Below are 22444 nucleotides of genomic sequence, written 5' to 3'. Positions count from 1 at the left end.
TAATGCTTCTTTAAATGGAAAGGATGTTTTTGAAGTAATATAAAAACAAAAGCTTCCACACACACACAATTCTATACATGTGTGCAAGGGTGCATGCAATTTTAGCCATAAAACCTTTCTACTTCTAGGATCTACAGCTATTCTAGACAATCTGAAAGCACAGGCGATCGAGACGCCTTTAAAAATACTCTCACTTCTGGGGCGCCTGGGTGGCGCAGTCGGTTAAGCGTCCGACTTCAGCCAGGTCACGATCTCGCGGTCCGTGAGTTCAAGCCCCGCGTCAGGCTCTGGGCTGATGGCTCGGAGCCTGGAGCTTGTTTCCGATTCTGTGTCTCCCTCTCTCTCTGCCCCTCCCCCGTTCATGCTCTGTTTCTCTCTGTCCCAAAAATAAATAAAACGTTGAAAAAAAGAAAAAAAAATTAAAAAAATAAATAAATAAAAATACTCTCACTTCTCATTTCTTTTACCGCTTGGTTGGGATTTTGTGTTTGTTAGCTCATCAGGAAGGCGATGGAGCAAGGGAGAAGACAATTATCTATTTTAGAAACCATGATTTCATATACAAGAGAGAGAGGAAGTAGGCAGGAAAAATGGTTGGGACTTAAGAGTGGGATGCACCAGTTGTATATAAAACAGGACAACGTAAATGCAGCTGGCTAATACATATGTTGCAACCTCTGAGATTTTTTTTTTTTTAAGCTACCTGGACAACTGCCATTGTCTATTTCTCTACAGCATCTCTAGGTCCTTTTGCAATATCTAGAACCAATGACTCTTTTTCTAAAGCAGTGTAATAGTCAGGGAGATCTGTCGTCCTACACAGAAATGAAATCATATCCATATGGACGTGGCCATTTGGCCAACTCCATACAAATAGTTTGCTCACTAATATTTCAGTAATAAGAACTCACTTCTCATCAGCAAACTCCCACACGGACAGTCTAGTGACCATTAGTATTAAATGGTCTGAGAATCTGAGGCACAGAGGACTTTCCTCCTGAATCGTCCAAGGAAGGCTCAGTTAGATTATTCTAAGTTTGGGTTCCACAGGGTGGGGGAAAGTGCATTCTTCCGTGTGAGTGAGCCTCCCTTGGTTGTATTTCAATAAAATGCCAATATCTGAGTGCAATGACTCTTGTAAAAGCTATCTTTGAAAATACCACTCTATTTTGGAGGAAAAATGAATTACAGATTTCTAAGGGGATGTGTTGTAAGAAAATCCTAGGCTATCATATAAATTTGTTTTAGAAATTCTAAATGTATCCTAGATAAGTTTAAGGTGTTCATTTAACAGAAAGGACTGTATTACTGGATTCTAAAACTTAAAATAATACTAATCACACATGGAATTATTGGCAACTCTCTGTTAACTAGAATACTTGATGAACCAAACCACCATTCTTCTCATCCACAGAGCGAATTTCATTAATTTGTTGTACATATTTTATTTCATTCAGATTTTAGAATACTCTGTAAGGCTTATTATAAAAATAATATCAGTAGGTTCTAGTGAGCGATTTAAACTTTTGGCAAACATGATCACATTAGGAATAACACAAATTGAAATTATTACCTAAAAGGTGTTAGATACCTTTTGATGCACCAACATAAAAATCACTTTTCCTTCCGTATAATCATGGCTTCCTGATAATCATTACCTGCATACAAGTTGTTCACTGTCAGTAATGATTTGTTTTGAGCTTTGCTTCCCGAGGGCATTCATATCTACATGTACTGACTTGTTAGATTACGTTGTGCTAATTGATGGTTCACATGACAAGATATGCATAGCTGATCATGCTTATTAAAATGCAGGCCATTCTCAATTGTCCATAACAAATGATGTCCCTGGCACTTTTAACACACTCAACTGACAGATGAACTCATGAGGTTCAATCTTTAGCCTCCTTTCAAAGATCTGTGAATAAGTAGCTAATCTAAGGCTTAATGAAGTAGCAAACATCGATGTGGAAATTCTAATTTTAATGGGGAAAAAAATGTAGTTATTTACAGTTTGGCATTATGTAGATAAAACACTCATGAACTTGACTTTTGAGATACTTTCAATGCAGGTGTTTGGCATTGTGCAAACATGTTTAAGTTTTGTCTTATTTGGTTTGTCTGCGAGGTAAAGACAGATGGGAAAAGTCAGGGGCCAAGAATTCCCACTGGGAAATCAGCCTAAGTGTCATAAAGCTGTGCATCTTCCCCTAAAATTAATCCTAGCAGATGGGACAGGCAGATTTGCTAAACTAAATTCTTTCATTGGTATTTCAAAAGCTGGATTAAAAACTATTTTAAGCTAAACAGAGAATAGGACAAATTCTCTTCCACACGTCAGTGATGAGGCAATTTAGTAAAAATTCAAGGAAACACGGAAGGAAACACGGAAGGGAAAATAAAAAAACTGGAAGGGACTCCGAGATCATTTAGTCCTTCCTCTCCCAAATTGTGTTCTACAGAAGTCTAGATCCCTGAGAAAGAGTGATGGTCAAAGGGACTAATCAGGTTAAGGAAATGTGTGGTTATATAAAACTAAACAAGTTTATTTACATAGAGGTACATACTTTATGACTCCTGAAAAATCAGATCTCGCATGTCATGGTTCCCAGACTTATCTCACATGGACTTCTTCTCCACTGACCATCTATTGTTCCAGAGACCCTCATCGAGTCTAATCCCTTTATGGTGCAAAAGAGGAAAGCCGTCACAGCAACTTTGCAGGGGGCTACTTGAGTACTATTAGTAGTCTCAGGTGCCTCCGAGCTGCAACCTGAGGTCAGGCTTTGAGGTCAGGGGAAGGGAAAGTGCTGGGGAACAGCTCACAACACATACTTCACTGCTTCCCTGGAAAGAGGAACAACTGAATCAGGTGATTTCCATCTCCAAAGTGTCCATTCTAGCCTTTGGGCAGTCAACCAATTACTACACATTTATTTTCATAAAAGGTTTCATCTCATGGTCTCTCCCACGTGTCTCCGGAGTCTCCCAATGGACAATTTTTCAGCGCTCAAAGATGGAGACAATCTTAATATCAAGCCCATACATTCAGTTCAGCAGTTTTGCTCTCACAGGCTTTCAGAGGAGGTGAATCCTTAAAAGAGCCATTCAATCTTTCCATAAATTAAAGAGCTTAACCCATACTAGGGACCAATTCAGTTTGGGTTGAAATTCCTTGATCACAAAGAGAAGGCTGTACATTAGGTCTGTTGTATTTATGCCTCTATTTGTATAGGGAATATGATTTTATGCATATTGTTATGCATGTGTATGTTTTTAAATAGCCTGAACAAACAATTTACGGAAGGATTCTCCTGCAAAATTCTCATTTGACACAGACTATACACTGACCTGTTCTGTTAGTTATCTTATTTCCACGTTTAGTTGTAAATAACTCTCAGGCCAGGATTACTTATACATCTTCTTAGGGCCTGCAGAGCCAAGAACTGAAACCGTGTCTAACTGCAGGAACTACTACATAAATACGTAATGACAGACTGCTCAAAATAGGGCACCTTCTAAAACGATATACCATAGACTGTGAAAAGATGATCTTCTTTCCAATGGATTGGACTATGATCAGGAATCCCTCCCTGCCTCCTTTCCTTCCCACATCCCTCTAGCGCTTGGTCACAAACACGAAAAAGGGAGGAGCTCCATCAAAAGGCTTTCACACCTGTTTCTTTGGCCTTTAACAGACATCAAAACCCCAGGAGAGTTTAGAAGGCAGAAAACAACTGCTCAAAGTGGCTGAGGGGCCCTGCACCTAGAAAACGTTGGCTTGGGCTGCAGAATGTAGGCCATCTTCAGGTTTACCGCTATCGAGTTACCTTGCTCAAATGTGATAGTGGCATCGACCGACATTTCAGGAACCAAAAAGCAACATCTATATGGAACATTGATATGTCCTTGGGGCAAGGTAGGCTGGGAAAGTGGTGCTCCCTCTGGGCAGCAGTCCTTCCTTCCCCAGACTGTCCTTGTGAGATGCAAACAAGGAAGCTGTGAATCGGGTCCAAAATGCTCAATTGTGGCTCATTTACTGATAGCCTCCAGTGATAACCTGTTTGATTAAGAAAGAAAGGGCTGGTAAAGGGCAGCCTTGGAGGGGCCCCTGGGTGGCTCAGTCCGTGGAGCGTCCGACTTCTGCTCAGGTCATGATCTCACTGTGAGTTCGAACCCCACATTGGGCTCTGTGCTGACAGCCTGGAGCCTGCTTCCGATTCTGTGTCTCCCTCTCTCCGCTCATGCTCTGTCTCTCAAAGATGAATAAATGTTAAAAAAAATTTTTTTAAAAAGGGCAGGCTTGGAGAACTTGCCAAACCAAGGCAGTGTTCGAGTGGTTCACAGTCTATCTGAAACCCTCAGGAAATTAACCCCGCAGGGCAATTTTTAGAGGCAACCTCAGGTGGAGTGTTTAAAATGAGGTGTGGTACTGCCGCAGGAAGGAGACATCCGGTGAAACCCCGGCTGCCCTGGGCTCGGAGTGGTTGTTTTTAATTAGATAATTTTATGTTTAAATCACATTTGTAGCCTCTTGTTGCGTTTCGTGTCAGCAGACCGCTCAACGGTCGCCCCGTAGGCAGGTCTTTACCATCGGCTGGAACACTGTGTAAAATAACATTATTTTTGTCTTGTGTTTATGTTAATTTCTACGGTCCCTGTGGTCCCTTTTTAAGTGTGCTTCCCCAGAGGCGCTTCTTACTTTCTCACATTTCTCTAGGACCAAGGCAATCTGACTTCACAGGCAATAGAAATAACCCTTAGACCACAGAGAGAAAACAAAAGGCGTAAGCCCTGGAGTATGATGTTTGAGGATACTTGATGGTTGCCTGGGTAACGTTTAATTAGCTCCGGGTTGTGGCTGGGGCTGGGGGTGCTGGTACCTGGGTAACCTTTGTCATTATGACTGAATCTTCGGCTGAACAAACCGCAATGCTTGTTACCATCTCCATTCTTACCCCTTGTCTTCCGGAGGAATTGGGAGTAAAACTCCTTTTTCCCTCTCCTCTTTCTCTCTTTCTCTCTGTATGTGTCTCTGTCTCTCTCACACACGCACCTTGTAAACTAAGAACACACCCTTTGTTAGTGTTTTTTAAAGCTGGGAATGACTTATTTTCCCAAGTAAATCACAAACAGTGGGGTACCTCATTCTCCCAAACATCCCTTAACAATTTCATGCTTCTTGATTAGCACTCAAAAATACGACTCGATTTATTTAAGAAATCTATTAGTTTATACTTGATTCCTCATCTCCCACCATTATTTCCAGCATACGTCCGTATCGGCTGAACAAAATGCCCCAGAGAGAAAATGCAAAATCAGGCAATCAAAAGTAAAGGGACTGGAGTTGCTTGGTGGTTTGAGGACATTGCTGCTTTAAAAACAACAACTACAAAAACAACAACAACAAAAAATCAACAACAATAAAACCCTGCTAGCAAAAACCATGGGCTTTCTTTGCTCACTGGAAATGAAGACAAAAGCGCTGACATTCAGCGTTAGATGCTGTCCTTGGTTGGCAATGGTAACAGCTGCTCTGAAATCCACTTAGTTGGATTTAATGGCGGGTTATTGACATTCCCCAAAATGGCTACTGGGCCCAGGCAGCCAATTTTCTGCCACCTTCCTGCCTATGCATATCTGTGTTGAGTGGTTTCACAGTGCCCATTAGAAACCGCTTCAAAACCATTACAGTCGGCAGAGTAAAACATCCCTTTTACTCTAAAAAAAAAAAAAGTGAGATGAATAGGTATTTCCAGGGTGGTCTGAATGAGCCATCATTAAGAACCCTGAGGAATAAAGGCACATGAACACGGCAATCAAACACCATTTTACTCCTCTCTGCTGGCCACACTTCCACCAGAAAAAAATCACACTAGCGTGTGAGGATATGCGGACATAAAGCATCCCCAAATTGCAAAGTTGAGCCGAATACACACCTTGCAGGAGTTACCTTGCGCTGCATACACTACAAAACTCTGGTTCTTCACAGCAAGTTTGACCCTTTCACTGTTTCAAATAAATGCAGGTGGGGGTGACCAGGCAATTTGATGCTCCACGCTCTGGGCGCTCTGGGCGCTCTGGGCTACGTGTGAATGGGAGCAGTGGAGCGGGAGCTGGCAGCAGGAGGAGCTGCCAATTCTCCACCAACCACAACGGGGTGGGAAGGCCAAGGGCAGGGGGCAAGTGGGAGAAAGCCCAGTGGTTTGCATTAAAATGGGAGTTCCCTTCCCAGGCACCACACATTGACCTCAATGGATGTTAAACAGAGGTCTGGTTGCTTCAACAAAATAAGACTCTCTGTGGTTTTCTTCTCATACCACAGTTCCTCCCATAACCTTGGATGATGGTACCATGAGAAAAGACAAGCCCTGCAGGCATGTGGGCAAGTGCCTGTACCTATGCGTGTGCAATGTGAAAGAGAGAGAAAAGGAAGATGAAGAATTGGCTTTCCCTCTGAAAACACAGGTTCCCTGAGGGTTAAGTCAGCCTCTTGAATACAACTAAATACGCATATCTGTGTGCTTTATTGTTTAAAGGTTGGGAGCCGGGCTGAAAACCCATTCATTACTCATTGTCATAGAGCAGTTGACGCATTCTAGGCACATACAATTAAGCTATAATTCTGTACAACGACAGACTAAACATACAAGTCTAGACTGAGTAAGAAGGCAACTAAAAATATTCTCAGACCTGTTCTAAGAGCATTTTAGCATTTTCTTATCATTCTCCTGGCAAATATTGTTAAAACCCTGCCTCATTAATGTCAAAGGGAGTAGAGGATTCGCATGACTTAAATTCAAAAGGCTTGCTTTTAATTCTCCATCAGAAACCAATCTAGAGGGCAGATATTTTTAGCAGTCACGCAGCACAAATCTAAGGATGCTCAGCCACGGTTTGTCTTCCAGAGAGAAGGTTCTTAAGCAGAACCACCCAAACACACCTGCATGAAGATCTTTGGGATCTTGGGATCTAGGAATTATAAAACTACTGACAAAACGTAAATATGCCAAGGTCTCGCTACGTATCCAATTGACCAAGAATATAAACCACCAGAAATCTCAGCTTCTTAAAACTGGCAAAGGCTATGGTCACTTGTTGATTGGAGAGGGTAGGAGAGAGAACCAAGTAGTAGAATGGAGGGGAAGGAGTTACCAACAGATGGGTTATCACAGCGAGAAAGCACACTAGTGTCCCCACCCACAGCAGCCTCTTGGCATTGACACCAAGACCCTTTAACAAATGGTCCCCAGTGCTGCCCAAAGGTTCTGTGATGCCAGCACCTTCACGGATTGCCTCCCTTTTGCTCTCGTGCTCAAAGGACCTTCCTAAACTCAGTCCTACAATGTTACTGCCCCTGACCCATAACCAGCAGTTATGTGTCTTCTGACAAGTCTAAGGCAATTGTTTCTCTGAGAAACATCTTTGATAAAAATTTTAATATTATTACAAAAAGGAGCCGCTATCTCGGGCCAGTTTTTCCCACAGATAATAATAATCAGCAAGTACACAACACAAATAGACTTTCAACAAAAGAGACAACGTTAACACTAGTTTACATTTTACCATGTGACAAGCACTGTTTCAAGATCTTTATACGCATTAACTCATTTGATCCTCGTGAAGATTCTAGGAGGTAGAAGTGACTGTCCCTATTTTACAGACATTTAAACTAAGGCTTAGAATGATTAAATAACTTGCCCAAGATCCTACAGCAAATAAATGTCAGAGCTAGGATCAAAACTCGGGTAGGTTAGGGGCTCCTGGGTGGCTCAGTCAGTTAAGCGTCAAACCCTTAGTTTCGGCTCAGATCATGATCTCACAGTTCTCGTGAGTTTAAGCCCTGCATCAGGCTCTGCACTGACAGTACAGAGCCTGCTTGGGATTCTCTCTCCCCCCTCTCCACCCCTCCCCTGCTCACGCATCATGCATTCTCTCTCTCTCTCAAAATGAATAAATAAACTTAAAAAAAAAAATTCAGGTAGGTTAACTCCAGGATCTCTACTCTTAATCATTATGCTATGTTGCTGGTATGAATTTTGGCTATCAAGTTTTTAAAATTATTTTAACAGGCAGATCAGAGTGGCAAATGATGGGGGAAAAATTGAAATTAATTTTCAGTCTGGTGTCCCTTGCCCTGGGATGAAGTACTTTTTTTTTTTTTAAGTTTTTTAGTTTTATTTTTATTTATTTTGAGAGAAAGATAGAGCCAAGTGGAGGAGGGGCAGAAAGAAAGGAAGACAGAAACCCAAGCAGGCTATGCACTGTCGCTGTCGTAGGCTTGAACTCGACAACTGTGAAATCGTGACCTGAGCCAAAAGGAAAGAGTTGGATGCTTAACTGAGTCCCCCAGGCACCCTTCGTTTGCCGTTTTAAAATGACGTCTTTCTAACACAGATAATTATGAGGCACTTCTTGTAACCCCTAGGAGATATCCTCCTCTGTTATTACAAGAGATCGAAAGTAACATTAGGCAAGGAAGCAAATAAGAATAGAGAGTGAATTAAATTCTATACAGCACCGTCGACCTAGCTACTCTTGTGGTGGGACTTACAAAAATGATTCTCACTCAACGTGATCAAGGTACAAAACACATGCCATAATATATAAATAAAATTTTTTTGATAGTATTTGAACTGATACATATAAGGAAACAAGACATTTCCTCTATTTTGAAAAGACTCAGTTATTGGACTTGAGCAAAAGACTGGAGAGCATTCATGATGGACCACCTAACCTTTTCTCTCAAGATAACTAGTCTTGCTTGACCCTAGCTTAGATGTGGCCAAGAATGGTCTTACAACAAGGTGAGGCAGCAGACCTGCCCAGGGCACACAGCAGAGGTTTACTGAATGTTCTTTTAGGCAAGTCAATGCTACAACACGTTCCAGAGGGTAAAAGATGATCCAGATGACCGATCATTCTGAGAATTATAGTGTGTCAGAGTGGGGGAGAGCTTAGGGATCCCAGTACACAGCTTCAGGGATCCCAGGGAGCCACCAGCTCACCATTCGTACCACAGGACCCCCACCTTGGACAGAGAAAGCACTCACATTTCAGATTCCTGCTCAAAAGGTATTTGTTCAAGATGACTAAATCTTTCAGACTGGTCTTGAATGAGACCTGCAGTCTTAGAGTTAGCCAAACTGAATCTCAAAATCATATTTAAAAACAAATACAAGGGTTAAACTAGTTCCAGAGAATAAACGAGGCTGTGCCACCTGCATGATCTGTTAGCTGCATTGGAGGCTATCACCAGTCTTTCTTGAGTCATCTCCAATCCTTAAAAACAACAACAGAGGCATAACATGACTGTAAAATAGGTAAGAGCAACCCTAGCTCCCAATCTATTTGTGTCAGGGAAGACAACGAACAGACAACGTAACTCTGCGAGCCTAGAAAAATACCAAACCAGGAGTGCCTGGGTCGCTCAGCTGGTTAAGCGCCCGACTTTGGCGCAGGTCGTGATCTCAAGGTCCGTGGGTTCCAGCCCTGCATTGGGCTCTGTGCTCACAGCTCAGAGCCTGGAGCCTGCTTTGGATTCTGTGTCTCCTTCTCTCTCTCTGCCCCTCCCCCACTCGTGCTCTGTCTCTCTGTCTCTCTCTCAAAAATAAATTAAAAAAATAAATAAAATAAAAAACTGGAATTGGTGCAGCGCACTGGAGGTTATGCTAGTCCGCATGTGACTGCTGGATGCCTCCTCTCCCACAACTAAAATAGTGACTATGTTGGTTTTGTTCATCACTGTGTTCACCCACCCTGACCCCAGAGTGCCTGGCACCTTGCAGGTGCTATTTAAGTACTTTGTAACTGACTGAATAGGCTTTATTCTTTTAATGAACCCACGCTTCATCGTGTGCCTTGACTCTAGGTTAACTTAGAATCTTGAAACTAAAGGAAGAGGTGCAGCTGGCTCCATTTTAGGAGGCCTGAGGTACATATATTAGCTTCTACAGAATTTCAGGGAGTAGGGAAGAGACCACCAGACTGGGACCCACTTAAAAACAGACTTCAGGGGCGCCTGGGTGGCGCAGTCGGTGAAGCATCCGACTTCAGCCAGGTCACGATCTCGCGGTCTGTGAGTTCGAGCCCCGCGTCGGGCTCTGGGCTGATGGCTCAGAGCCTGGAGCCTGTTTCCGATTCTGTGTCTCCCTCTCTCTCTGCCCCTCCCCCATTCATGCTCTGTCTCTCTCTGTCCCAAAAATAAATAAAAAACGTTGAAAAAAAATTTAAAAAAAAAAAAAAAAACAGACTTCAAATTTCCCCTCAAAGCTTTCCAGTTTGTTCAGGAAAAGCTAAGGGCTTCACGGGGTCTAAGCCAAGGATCATCCTGTGATGTCTACTCACCCCAATTTGGCATGTGTGTCCTCTAACATAACGTCTCTTCTCTCTAAAACACATTTACCTGAAAATGAATCTGACATGTGCTTTCACCATCTATTATAGTCTTGGTTAAACACCTTCAAGCCACTCTGAACGCTCTCCACACAAGGGCAATACTCCAGTGGCTCTGTTCTAGATGTTCAGTCCTCAGTGGGGAGGCCCAGCCCTGCACCTTGCACTCTTAGGCTTAAAAGGGAAGGTCATAATACCCACCCTTTCTGGAGTCAGCAAGAATGGGAGGATTGCTACGGGTCCAGAGGCCCATCTCTAAACAGAGTGTCTAGCATAGCACTGATACAACGAGGTGAGTAACCAATCCCTACTTCAGGTATAGCAGGAAAAGGAGGGAGAACAAGGTATACTGGGCTAAAGTGGTGATTTGGAGAACCTGACCTTCCTAGTCCACAAAACTAATCTTAGATCTTTGGTCCGAAAATGGTAAATTCCTCAGCGGTTCTTGTAGCCTTTCATTTTGCAATGCACAGCTGTCATTCCACAAAGTCAATCCAAGGATGAATGAACACAATGGCAATCATATGATTTGTTTACAAAAAAAAAAAAAAAAAAAAAAAAAAAGTGGCTTTACAAACAATCATATAAGAAAGCCAGAAAATCTACAGAGAAAAAACAAAAGGTTGCCTTTTACATTTTGAAACATACTTGTTGAAAAGGGTACTTCTCTTATTTTTATTTTTACAAGGTGTTTTTAAAAGTTACGGAGATGTGCAAGACATAAAAACACAACACAATAATGTAAGAAGGACCATATACTATACCTTTACTTCAGCAAACCATGTGCTGTCTGATAGTCTCTGGATCTCTCTGTTTTGATCTCAAAGCAAAGTTACTTAAAAGCTGATTTTTTCACATTGCTGTGCAGCAAGTTAGCTTTTAATGAACCCGTTCCTGCTATGTTTTTCTTAGCACATTGACTCAATTCCACGCTGGAAACCAACAATTCATTTGGACAACAGAAACGTATGGGATTTTATTCTAATCTCACACTCAAAGCGAAGAACTGGGATTGTCTCGTGGGCATGTTGCTGCAGCCAAGTGTGATTCATGGAACGATGACATTTTACAAGTGGTTTCAACTCTTGCCATGTCCAAGGCTAATGGCATATGATGTAATCAATGGGGGGGAAAAAGTATGAGCCCCATTCCCGATTTTATATCAATGCCAATAAAATTAGCAATCATCCAACAGAATCATGCAGATAGAAAAGAGTTTTCACCACTTTACATAAAACTTGAGTGATATCCAAGAAATAAAATGCAATACAGTTGTCTATGATGGATCAATGGCAGAGCTTTTGAGAAACACAGGTTTGGAGGTTCAGGGTCTTTATGGTCCAGCACCTCTGCTCATAATCCTCAAAGGTGACCAAGAGAGAGACCTACAGGTCACTCTCACAAGAGGAAGATAAGGTGGGAGAGTCTCACTATATCCCCAGGCTTAGAGGCATAGGTCAGAGTACATCCCTAGTGAGGCAGCTGGCTCTTGGTAGCCTTTCCACATATAAGAGATTTTTGTGTCCTTACCTTTACTCTGTAGAATTCTTTGCCATCTCTGAAAGAAAGGCTATTTTAACAGCAGTTTGGAATTTCAGACTCTTTTACCCGCACCAAGAAAAGTGAGTGATAATGGAATGATGAAATGATGAGGTATATTTCATTTTGAAATGGAGATGTTTCCATTTTCTAGGGAGGGAAAGAGGTTGTGGCATGGGCAGGGAGGGGCATCCAATTTACAGTCATAGATTTATTTGAATAAAGTTAGTATTTAAATAGTTTGCAATCCCCTGAAGTCAGAGTGCAATGGAATAGAAAAAGAATGTACCCCAGAACTTTAAAACTTTTCACTAAGAATCCGCAAAGTTGATAAGCCACACAGTGATAACTCAGAATTGATTTTCTTAAAATGTGCTTCTGGCTAACCTCATTGATAACAACAAATACAAAGAAATCTTTAGCAATAAGAACGTTTTTTTGATGCCCCAGGCAAAGCTTTCCAGTCATCAGCCGATCCCTGCCCATCCCCCCCACCCCAGGTCCTTTGAAAGTCTAGTCTGACTAATACTGAACCAAAGCCTCACCTGGGACTTCAGGAGAGAATCTTGCAGAGTGTCGAGACACAAAAAGTTTCAGTTCTTGGTCCAGGTTGCATTCAATCAGGTTTGTGTCCCATGATCGGATTCCTAGGGAGGAAAAGGAAGAGAATTGACAGAGTTCCAGTTAGTCACTTCAGAGCGGTTTGGAAAACATCACTGTGACATTTCTCAGGCTGTAAGGGAGGATGTGGAAACCTCTTTTCTCAAGAGCTTGCTGGCTAGCAGTGGATGCCCACAAAATGGGAGGGCCGGAGAGGTCTCTGTACCAGGCCACAAGAGAGGGGTGACTAGCAGTGTGGGTTGAACTTCTGCCCCTCATAAAACGTAAATGCAGCTTTTCTGGGAGGGTAAAGAAAACAGTTATTAGGAAAATGACAGGCTTTACTCTAGGGAGGGAATGAATAGAAAGGACAGGGAGATGGGAAGTTCTGTTGCAGTTAAGAGGCCGGGAGATAACCTCTACCTTTCCCATGGTCCCCTTGTAGGTGGCAAGAAAATGTAGGAGGGTGGGAAAGCGAGCATTTGAGTCCAGGCCTCTGGTTTTCAAATGGTATTTTCTGCAGTGTGCATGTGCATTCTGTGTGCACGTATGGTTTCTTTTCTTTACCCACCTCATTTTGACCTGGGTTTCCCAACTCCTACAGATCAATCCAAAGCTTGTGTGACCTTTCATAAGAAGACTGGATCTCAATCTTAAGGATTTCACCTATCTGTCCCCTCCGCCATTTATTCTACTGGACAAGCTTAGCGGGGTAGTTCTTTCTTTCACAATTGTTAGTTGTACTGAATTTTCCTACCCCGAGGCAAAAACAAAAGGGGGGGGGGACAGCATTTTATACTTTAGAAAAATTCTACAGAGTCGGGGGCCACAAACTGTCTATTCCATTCACTAGGCTGATAGCTGGGGTAAAAGGAACTTGGACAGGCTATCTCCTTCATCCCCTCTCCTCCTGTCCTTCCGAAGGGGATGACCAGAGGGGGGACGCAGAGGACACGGAAGAAGGGAGAACTGGGGAACAAGCCAGGGAAAACTGGGAAGCCACAGAACTCTGGAATGTGTTTGTTTTTCTGTATTTTTATACTTTCCCAAATAGGTAGCTCATGGTGGAGCCATTATGGAACATCCATGATTGTACCCTTCCTGGAGGATCTTCAATTGCCAGGAACAAACCTCTGGGACAAGAGTCATTTACTGCATACCTACTAAGAGCAGGGACTTGACCCTCTAGGTAAAATACAGCAGAAGAACTATCTCTAAATAAACACGTCATTTAACCATTTTTTGCTGGTCATGAGTCATTCAAACAGACTTGGGGCAGTACGAATGGTAGTGCATTGTTTGAACACCTGTAAATCCTTAATGCTTCTCTGTATTCAGCCCCATTTATATCTTGTCCAGTCTTCTTATCTTGCAAAGAAACAAAATATATGTGTTTATATACATGCGTATACATGTGTACATATACATATGTATATGTCTTGTATATGTATAAATATATCACACAAAGATTCTGGAAACTCACTTAACTACATATTTAGACTATCTTCAGATTATACGCCAAACACCTTTCGACTCTGAGGAATATTTTCACAGATGGATGTCCACTAAATAGAGGCAGACATTTATCATACAATAAATGGGATGAATTCAGGTGTGGAAGAGTTAACATTCCTCAAGAGAGGCTAAATTATAAGGGAGAATTTTATGGGTCTCCCTGGAAACATCAACAGCCTCAGCTTGCATTTGTGCTAATGGAGTATTTAAATTTTAACAAGAAAGGCATGTTGAGATTTTGCAGATCTTTTTAGTGCAGAAATGATAAATGGGTTCTTTTTGTTTCACAGAAAGCTTGACAGGTTGAGAGGCCTGAATTCATTAGAATATTTTACTTCAATGTATACACTACATACTCGGCTAGTATGAAAAACCGTCGAGCTCCTGTCTGAGCTGCTTAATTAGTAATTGTTAAGTGGGCTCTCTTTGCTCCAGGTCTGAGCTCCACTTTGTATCCTGGCTTGTCAAGCTGGGTCACTAAGTTAATAAGCAGACATATGTATTTAAATTAAACTCATACGGTTTTTCGGCCTTTGTTCTATATTATGTCCAAATTGCTACATCACTTGGATGACTTCATCTAGGTAGACGTGCTCTTACATCGTTGTTTGCCATTTTCCCTTCGGCTTCAATAAACTCGTCATGACACAAGCAATTAAATGTTTGCTTTGTACTTCATAAACTCCTAGCTGAATGATTTGTAATTTAGCAAGGGAAAAAGCACAAAACACACAAACCAGTTAGAAATTAATTTTTAAACTACACTAGGAAACAGTTGATAAAAATAATAGTTCTCATTTTTATAATGCCAATGAAAGAAAAAAATTAGAGTTCTCTTTTCAAGGGAGCGATTTCCAGCCAGCCAAATTATGCCTTAACAATGCATAAGTCACTACTGCCACTTATAAAATAACGACTACAATGGATTTGAAGGTTATTTTAATTGGAAAGGAAAATTTGGGAACAAGGCCACTTTCTATCCCAATTTTAGAAATAACATATTTTGTAATTACTTCGTACCTTCCACGGAATAATACTAGTAAAGAGAAACAGTATTTCTCAAAGAAGGTTCATATTGCATTCAGTAGGTTTAAATATCTTCCCTCTGTGCGTAAGAGGAAGCCAACAGTGGGCCCTCTAAAGTTCATAGGACAGAAAGACATCTTTGGCTCTTGCCACATTCTTCCGTCTCCAAATTCCTGGCTGGGGGCTAGTAGGGTGCTGATCAAGAGGTTCAGGAGAGGCTTTCAGAAGCAGGTCATCCTGACCTCTCATGGATACCACAGAGGCCAAGATAAATTCCTAGCCTTTTTAAGAATTATCCCCCCAAATGCTCCAGGTCAAACTTCCTGAGCCTTTGCATCTCCAGTACTCTACGAAGACTGTGCCCCGTGCTGGCTTACCTAGGTTGGGCCAGAATAGAACAACTACCAAATGGAGGTCAACCTCCATTTATTAAACTTCTGGGCCCAGAGGACATCTGTCACCCCTGAGAAGTTGGCCTATGGCGAGGCATCCTAAGAACTCTCCCATCTAATCTGGGGCTGTTGCCCAGCCATGGAACAAGTCACCATCACTGTCGGCAGGCCCGTCCTCCAGCCAAGGTAACTGAGGGTAACAAAGGATCTTCCCATCTCAGTTCTCTGAATCCAGGGGAATGCAGTGCACAAAAGGGAGGCTAAAGTGCGCATAAAATTTACAGATGGAAAAGGGAGAAATGAAAAGGTTGTGTGTGTCGTGCTGGGGGTGGGCATGTGTTCATTACCGGACAAGACAGGATGAACAATAAGGAACCACTTTCCCTTACTTTATACAGGTTCTATCTTGCCAAGTTAGTAATCATGCAAGCATTTTACAACATCACTTAATAAAGCCAACAATTTTCAAAAAGCACCTCTCACGTAAAGACTAAAATCTGTACTCCTAAAAGAGGCAATAAGTTGGAAAAATCCAACAAAATGACCATTCATTACATGTTGAAATGGCACATGAGTTCTGACAGTTATTTGGGCCTTTGAAAGTTGATTTTTTTCTATGAACTTTTTAGTTGATCGCTCTGATCCAGAGGCTTGTATTTTTTTTTTTTGCTAGTACCTAAATGATTAACTTAACTGTAAGATTCTATTTGTAAAACTATGCTAAAAAGTGATCAGAGGGCAGATTTGAATCATAAACTAAAGAAACAGAATTTTTTTTTAAAAAGAGCTAAAATCAAGGTTTATCTCTCAAAGAAGTTTTCCTATTTTTCTCCTTTTGACCAAACTTTCAATTGGCTTTTTTCTTTTTTTTTCAGCCAACAACTTGATGTTCATAACATATATGTTATGTGTAATGCAGACAATACCTCTCATAGAGATCATTTCAAAGCATTGGGGATAAATCATTTTTAGGTCTTCTGATAGCATCCCACATTGGAAACAAATAAAAGAAGTGATTTATGACTATTATTGGTTTAAAAGTTAGAACTTACTTTAAAAAGTAAACCTTTAGAGAAGATTAAGCATGAATCATCAATCTAATAACCTTAAGTTTGAGGACTGGCTTGGATTTCTGCATAGATCACAGAGCCCTTACTAGATAATACCAATGAACCAGTACAAGCAGAAATCCATCTGCCTTTTGACTTTGAAAAGTATAAAGATGAACATAATAAATTTAACACTCTCCAACATTTCTTCTAACCTCCACCATGTGTTGGTTTTGCCCTGCTAAAATAAAATGAAAACTAAACCCCAAATGTTTCCTGGGTTCTCAGCCACCTTGAACTGAAAACAATCAATAAAGTAACATCACACAGTTCCAATGTTATCAGCTAAACTTACGTCTAAAAACTCAGGAGAGTCAATGTCACACACGTCTACCTTTTTATAAAAATTCTTGCTGATTCCCAGTGCTAACTACAGGAAAGTTACACTCTTTCACAGTAATTGAAAGCACCAAACTGACACTTAGTATTCCTTAGATGTCTTGATTCCCGTAAAGCAATAAAATGAAGCAGTGACAACTCCTTTCATAGGCTCTACTATTCAGTTCGCAAGGCGTGGATGCATCATACTCTATGTTCTAATATACACTAGAGAAGTGAGGCTCTGTGAAAAATGGCGATGGCTATTAAGTCTAAGTTGGGGGCTAATGAGGAAGAGGGTGAAAGAGGTGCCCAGGAATGGCATCTGGTGGTAGCAACCGTGGTCAGGCATGAAGCGTGACCCATCCAGGTGTTTCAGACTTGAGAAGAAATTACCAAACCTTACATGGTACGTTTTGAATACAGTTGAGAAAATGAGGGACCATCTCTCATCCTTGGTTTCAAAAAGCATTTCCTAAGCAGTCACATCGGGATGTCTCAGGCCTGTCAATTTATTGCATTATCACCATCTTCCTACGGATCTATTTTCTAGGCTCCCCAAAGAACCCTCAGTCATCAGATGGCAAAATTCCAAGTCACCAGGGTCTCCCAACCCACAGAACATCAGTTAAGACGAAAGGGGAAATAGGACGCAAGCATAACAAATGACGAACCGCATGCCCAGCCGGCACACAATCCAAGCGGAGCCCCCTGCAGCATCTCCATCGCGCTTCTCACACCCTGGCCCTGGCCCGCGGGCACCAGCGACAATAGCAGTGGTATCAGAGTGACCTCTGGAGGAGGCCCAGCTGGGATCCGCAGGCGGAGGCAGCAGCGTGTCAGGCACAGGGAAACAGAGCCAGCCTGCCCTGTTGCTAAGTCATCCCAGCCCCTCTGAAAAGCTAGGGGAGCAGTGTCACTTAGTACCACGAGGCCCTGTAGCTCGAGCTGCATCCGGGATCCCAGGACCCAGGAGAGCAATCTCCAGAGGAAAAGCAGCATCTGCTCCCACATGTGAGGAAATGGCTCTGCTCCCCCCCCCCCCCCCCCCCCCGCTTGATTGATTGTTAATGGGATCAATACAGCCATTTTGGAGTTTTGTGCAAAAGCCTGACCAAATTAGGGAATTAAAAATCAGGAAGGCATGGTGATTGAGAAGGGAACATGAGGAGGCTTCTGGGATGCCAGTAATGTCCATTTCTCCATCTAGATAACATGGGTGTGTTCATTTTGTGAAAATTCACTAGGCTCCTCATCTACGATCGGTGACTTTTCCTCTATTTTTATTTCAATATTTTTTATTTTAATGTCAAAAAGACAAATCTGAACTTTATGACTGCATGCTAGTTGTATGAAAAGGGGTAAAGACAGAGAGCACTCCACGGCAGTACTTGGAGACATCAATTTTCTCCTCAAACAGAAGAGGACTGAATAAACCCCCTGAGGAATGGGTACTGAAAGGGTCACCAGCAGAATAACAAAGCAGGAAGATAACAGCGGTGGAAGGTGACTGCTAAAACACCTCGCTGCACGGGGCGCTGCCCACAAGTGGATGACCGTACAAAGACAAGCTGGGAAAACCTGTGTTTGATCTTCCTCTGATGTTATCCTGCCCTGCACTAACATCATGACAGGACCAGAACAACAGTAATGGTGCCGTGCTGGCACCTCTGTCACTTATGAATGATGTGACCTTGAGCGGGTCCTCTTATCCGTCCTGCCTCTCTGGGTCCCCATCTCTAAAATGGGGGTGACGGTGCCTCTCCTGGCACCACATCGGGAGGTCATGAAAATCTTACAGATAGCAAAGCCCCTCCTAATGTGTTATAATTCCGCAGCAATGGTGTGGACAGTAATTGTTTTTAATCCAAAGTCATTGATTCATAGAGCAGCCACACCCAAAGTCGGTACGTAGGAAATTTCCAAGGAGAAAATGTGCAACCAAACTAAGATCAGATTAAAGGCCTAACGTTTGAAAATGAAGGGTTTTTGAGATGCTCAAAGAAGGCATTTCACTATTGAAATCTCTTCTTGAAATTTTTTTTCGAATAAAATAACACGACTGCATTCTGCTTTTTTTTTTTTTTTTTTTAAGCTGGAAGGAAAAAATCAGTGCTTTAAAGTTAAACAAAAGACCCAGGTCTGCAACTCCAGTCCCCACCCTGCAGCCTTTTGTTCTGGGGACAAGGGGCCGTTTCCAAATGCAGAGGCAGAAAACAAGCGTTAATTTTTTCATCGAAAATAAGGTCTTCCTTTCGTCTTTTATGGGGTGGGGGTGCGCCGGGAGCGGGGATCGAGGGCTGCGTGAACGCCCTTTGTCCGCCTCGGGCTGCCGTAGAGACCGCAGTGCGGACTGCACCACGCCCACCAGCCGGTGTCTCCAGGCAGAAACGCTTCAGCACCACCCCAAGAGAATAGAGCGCGGGCTGGGGCTGCGCAGGGACCTGGAGACCTCTGTCAGCGGCGAGGGGAGGTCCGGGACACTGGGGGGGGAGGCAGAGACCAGAGCGCCCCGCTCGGGGAGGGGAGGGGGGGGCTTCGAGCGCAACAAAGCCGGGCTGACGGAGAGGTGGGGGTGCGCAGCACCAAGCCCGAGGCCCCGGCAGAGCGCACACCAGGCGGACCGCGCCCGACGGGGGCGCCGCAGTGCGGGGGGCAGGTGCGGCGAGCGGATGGGGGCACTGCGGCAGCCCGGGTGGGGCTGGGGGGCGGGTCGGTCAGCGCGCCCGAGGCTGCGCCCGGCGGGCCCTCACGGCCCCGCCCAGGGTTCTAGGCGAACCGCTATTCGGCCTCTGCAGAGCGCGCTCCTAGTGCGCGCACCGGGCGAGGCGCTGGCCCTACCCGCTAACCACCCCCCCCCGCCCCGCCACCCCGCCTTCCCCCTGAGCCATCACTACCAAGGCTGAGACTTTTGAAAGAAGCCCCACCCCGCAACTTGGGGTCCCATTGTCCTTTCTGAAAGCTGCAACCAGGATCCCAGGGGCAGTAGCGAGACGGGCGCCGTCTGGGAATCAAGCGCAGGAGGCAGGAGGTTCTCCATCTCTGCGTCCCGGGTGAAGCGCGGGGGGGGGGGGGGGGGGGAAGCGGGCGTGGCCCCAGGACTAGCCTAGTCATTGCAAGGAAAGAACAAATCGGGAGGTTTTAAGCCAGAAAAGGCATTTCTCGGGGGCTGAGGTGGCTGTGGTGAAGATGATTCCCATGCGGGCCCTGGCACATGGTGCTTCAGCCTCGGGTCTGCCGGCAAGGGGAAGAGGGGACACCCAGCATTTTGCGGGGGACAGAGGAGGACTGAACGGGGTGTTTGCATCAACTCTCACCCCCGTTTGCTCCCTACGGTTTGGGCTTTATTGTGGCCGCCGCTCCTCTGTCACCTGCATTTCATTTAGCTGGAGAGGCGGTGGCCAGCCAGTATCTGCAGACCCAGCCTGATGACATATCCCTCAAGGTTAGAAGAGACTCTCCCACTGGGTCTCAAATCTAATAATTCGCACTATTCTCCGAAATGAGCCCAGGAAAGAGTCTGGACCGAGTGCAGGAGGTAGCGGGGAGAGGTGTGGGTGCGGGGCGCGCCTAAAGAGGAGGGCAGCCGTCGCGCCCTGGGTGGGGTCGCGTTTGCCAGTCTCCTCGAGCGCGTCCCCTGGGGACGCAGGGCCTCTTACCGAGTTCGATGTTGCCGATGGCGCGCCGTAGGTGCTCTTCGGTCACGATTTCGCCGACGACCACCAGCAGGTAGAACTTGCTGTCGAGGAAGCGATGCGACAGGCTGGGCGAGGTGGATGCCGCCGGGTTGGCAATGCTGCCGGACGGCTCCGGCTCGGCGGCTTCCACCACCACGGTCGCCATCCTGCCGGCCCGCTATGCCTCGGCGAAGTGTCCCGCTCCCGCCGCTCCTCTCCTCTGCGGCAGGAGAAAGGATTATCTCCGAAGGTGCTGTCTCCGCTCCGCCCCCTGCGTACCCCTCCTCCTGGCGCTGCGCGCCGCCTCCCCCTCCGCCCTCTCCTAGAGAGCGCGGCGGAGAGGAGCGGGGAGTGTGAGAGGGCGGGGAGGCGGCGCCGCTTTTATATGGAGACTAGGCTCGGAGCCGGGAGGAGGAGGAAGAGGAGGAGGAAAGGACCACCCGGCACATCCTCACGCGGTGGCTGCCTCCGCTCTTCCAGCCGTTGGCCCAAGGCTGATGTCATCTGCAGCAAATCAACTCGCCCGCGGCCCGGAAGCTGGAGGGAAGAGGTGTGCGGACAATGGTCGGGGCAGGGCCGTGAGTCAAGGGCCTGGGGGGCCCGAAGGACCCCTGCTGCGGCCGTAAAGGGAGAAAACACCACCCCTCTTACACCCCCCACACACCCATTGCCGCCTGCAGGCACCCACCCACCGCGCTTGGATTTCCATTTTCATCGTGGGGAGATTTACCTTGTGCGAGGTGCACAAGTCAGGCCTCTGACTAGTGTCCCCGCCTGTGATGAAACCAGATTCTCAGGTTCTGTGATAGTATAGCAGGTATAGTGCTGAGGGTACCCCGCCCAAGAAGATGGAACCTGTCTTTTCTTTGACCTTGTGGACTTGAGAAGACATAGTTACCAATATTTACCACCTTGACTGAATCCATCAAAAATGCAAACCGATGCCTAATATTGTTCAGGCTTTGGACACTGGTCTGCCAAGTCCCAATGGTAAAAAAAAAAAAAAAAAAATACTGACTTCGTGGTACCCCGGGAAATGAGAGGACTACAGATGCATTTTTTTTCTAGATACAGATTTCTTTTCTTTATATGCTGAACAGATAGCATCAGGCATAACAAAGAATAAAGAGAAGATACTGTCTCTACCCCAGCAGAGGATTACAGTGACTATTATGTACTTTTCAGTTCCCTAGGGAACACACAGGCAAAATTATTTCATGTGACAAGGATATCTTTAAGTATATATATATATATATATATATATATATATATATATATATTGCATTGGGAATTTTTATTGCCTTTGTGTTTAGAACACATTAAAATGCTTAAAGGCAGCCCATCCACAATCATTTCCCACAGATCTACTGAATATAGCTTCTGTCCCAAGAAAGGGGTCAAGGTGGTGAAGAAGGGACAAAATCTACCTACCATAAAAAACTGAGGGATTAGAGGCTTAAGAAAGAGGAGTGGGTGGAAATTAGACTAGTCAGTATAGTTTTTAATACTACAAAGCGTATTCGTAAAAAAAAAAAACACCTGGATAGACTAAGATTTCCAAATTAGCCCATTGTCTTACCTATTAACCACCATGACTTATTGGCAATATACTCTGCTTTTAGCTCTTTCCTGAAACCCTGGCATGGGAGACATGGTAGGCAGCCAAACGTCATGATTCCTTTCTACATGCCAGTCTGATCAATGGGGAATAAGATACCATCTGGCCCATAGCAGTTGAGGTCTGTGACAAGCTCACTGGTGAGCCACATTCACCAGTGAACAGTGACGAAGAGTTCCCAAGTGAGGTAGTAACAGGTTACTTCTGGGTCGAGAGGAAGCATTCAATTTCTGTTAGAGAGGTAAGGCCAGCACC

At 44.3% G+C, this 22444-nt stretch overlaps 1 protein-coding gene across 1 annotated transcript in view; it reads right to left on the bottom strand.

Moving 5' to 3' along the window:
• Window positions 1-21079, bottom strand: part of MAP1B (microtubule associated protein 1B) — a 101607-nt gene extending 80528 nt beyond the window's left edge. Inside the window, exons 1-2 of the mRNA XM_043588340.1 lie at window positions 20554-21079; window positions 12480-12581 (exon numbers count right to left, since the gene is read on the bottom strand). Coding sequence (XP_043444275.1) covers window positions 12480-12581; window positions 20554-20737 — 286 coding nt within the window. The 5' untranslated portion in view covers window positions 20738-21079. The remainder of the gene's footprint in view (window positions 1-12479; window positions 12582-20553) is intronic.
• Between the last annotated feature and the right edge of the window lie 1365 nt (window positions 21080-22444).

This window comes from Prionailurus bengalensis, chromosome A1 (assembly GCF_016509475.1).
Source record: "Prionailurus bengalensis isolate Pbe53 chromosome A1, Fcat_Pben_1.1_paternal_pri, whole genome shotgun sequence".
Classification (NCBI taxonomy): Eukaryota; Metazoa; Chordata; class Mammalia; order Carnivora; family Felidae; genus Prionailurus; species Prionailurus bengalensis.
This window is presented reverse-complemented; position numbering and strand designations above follow the sequence as displayed.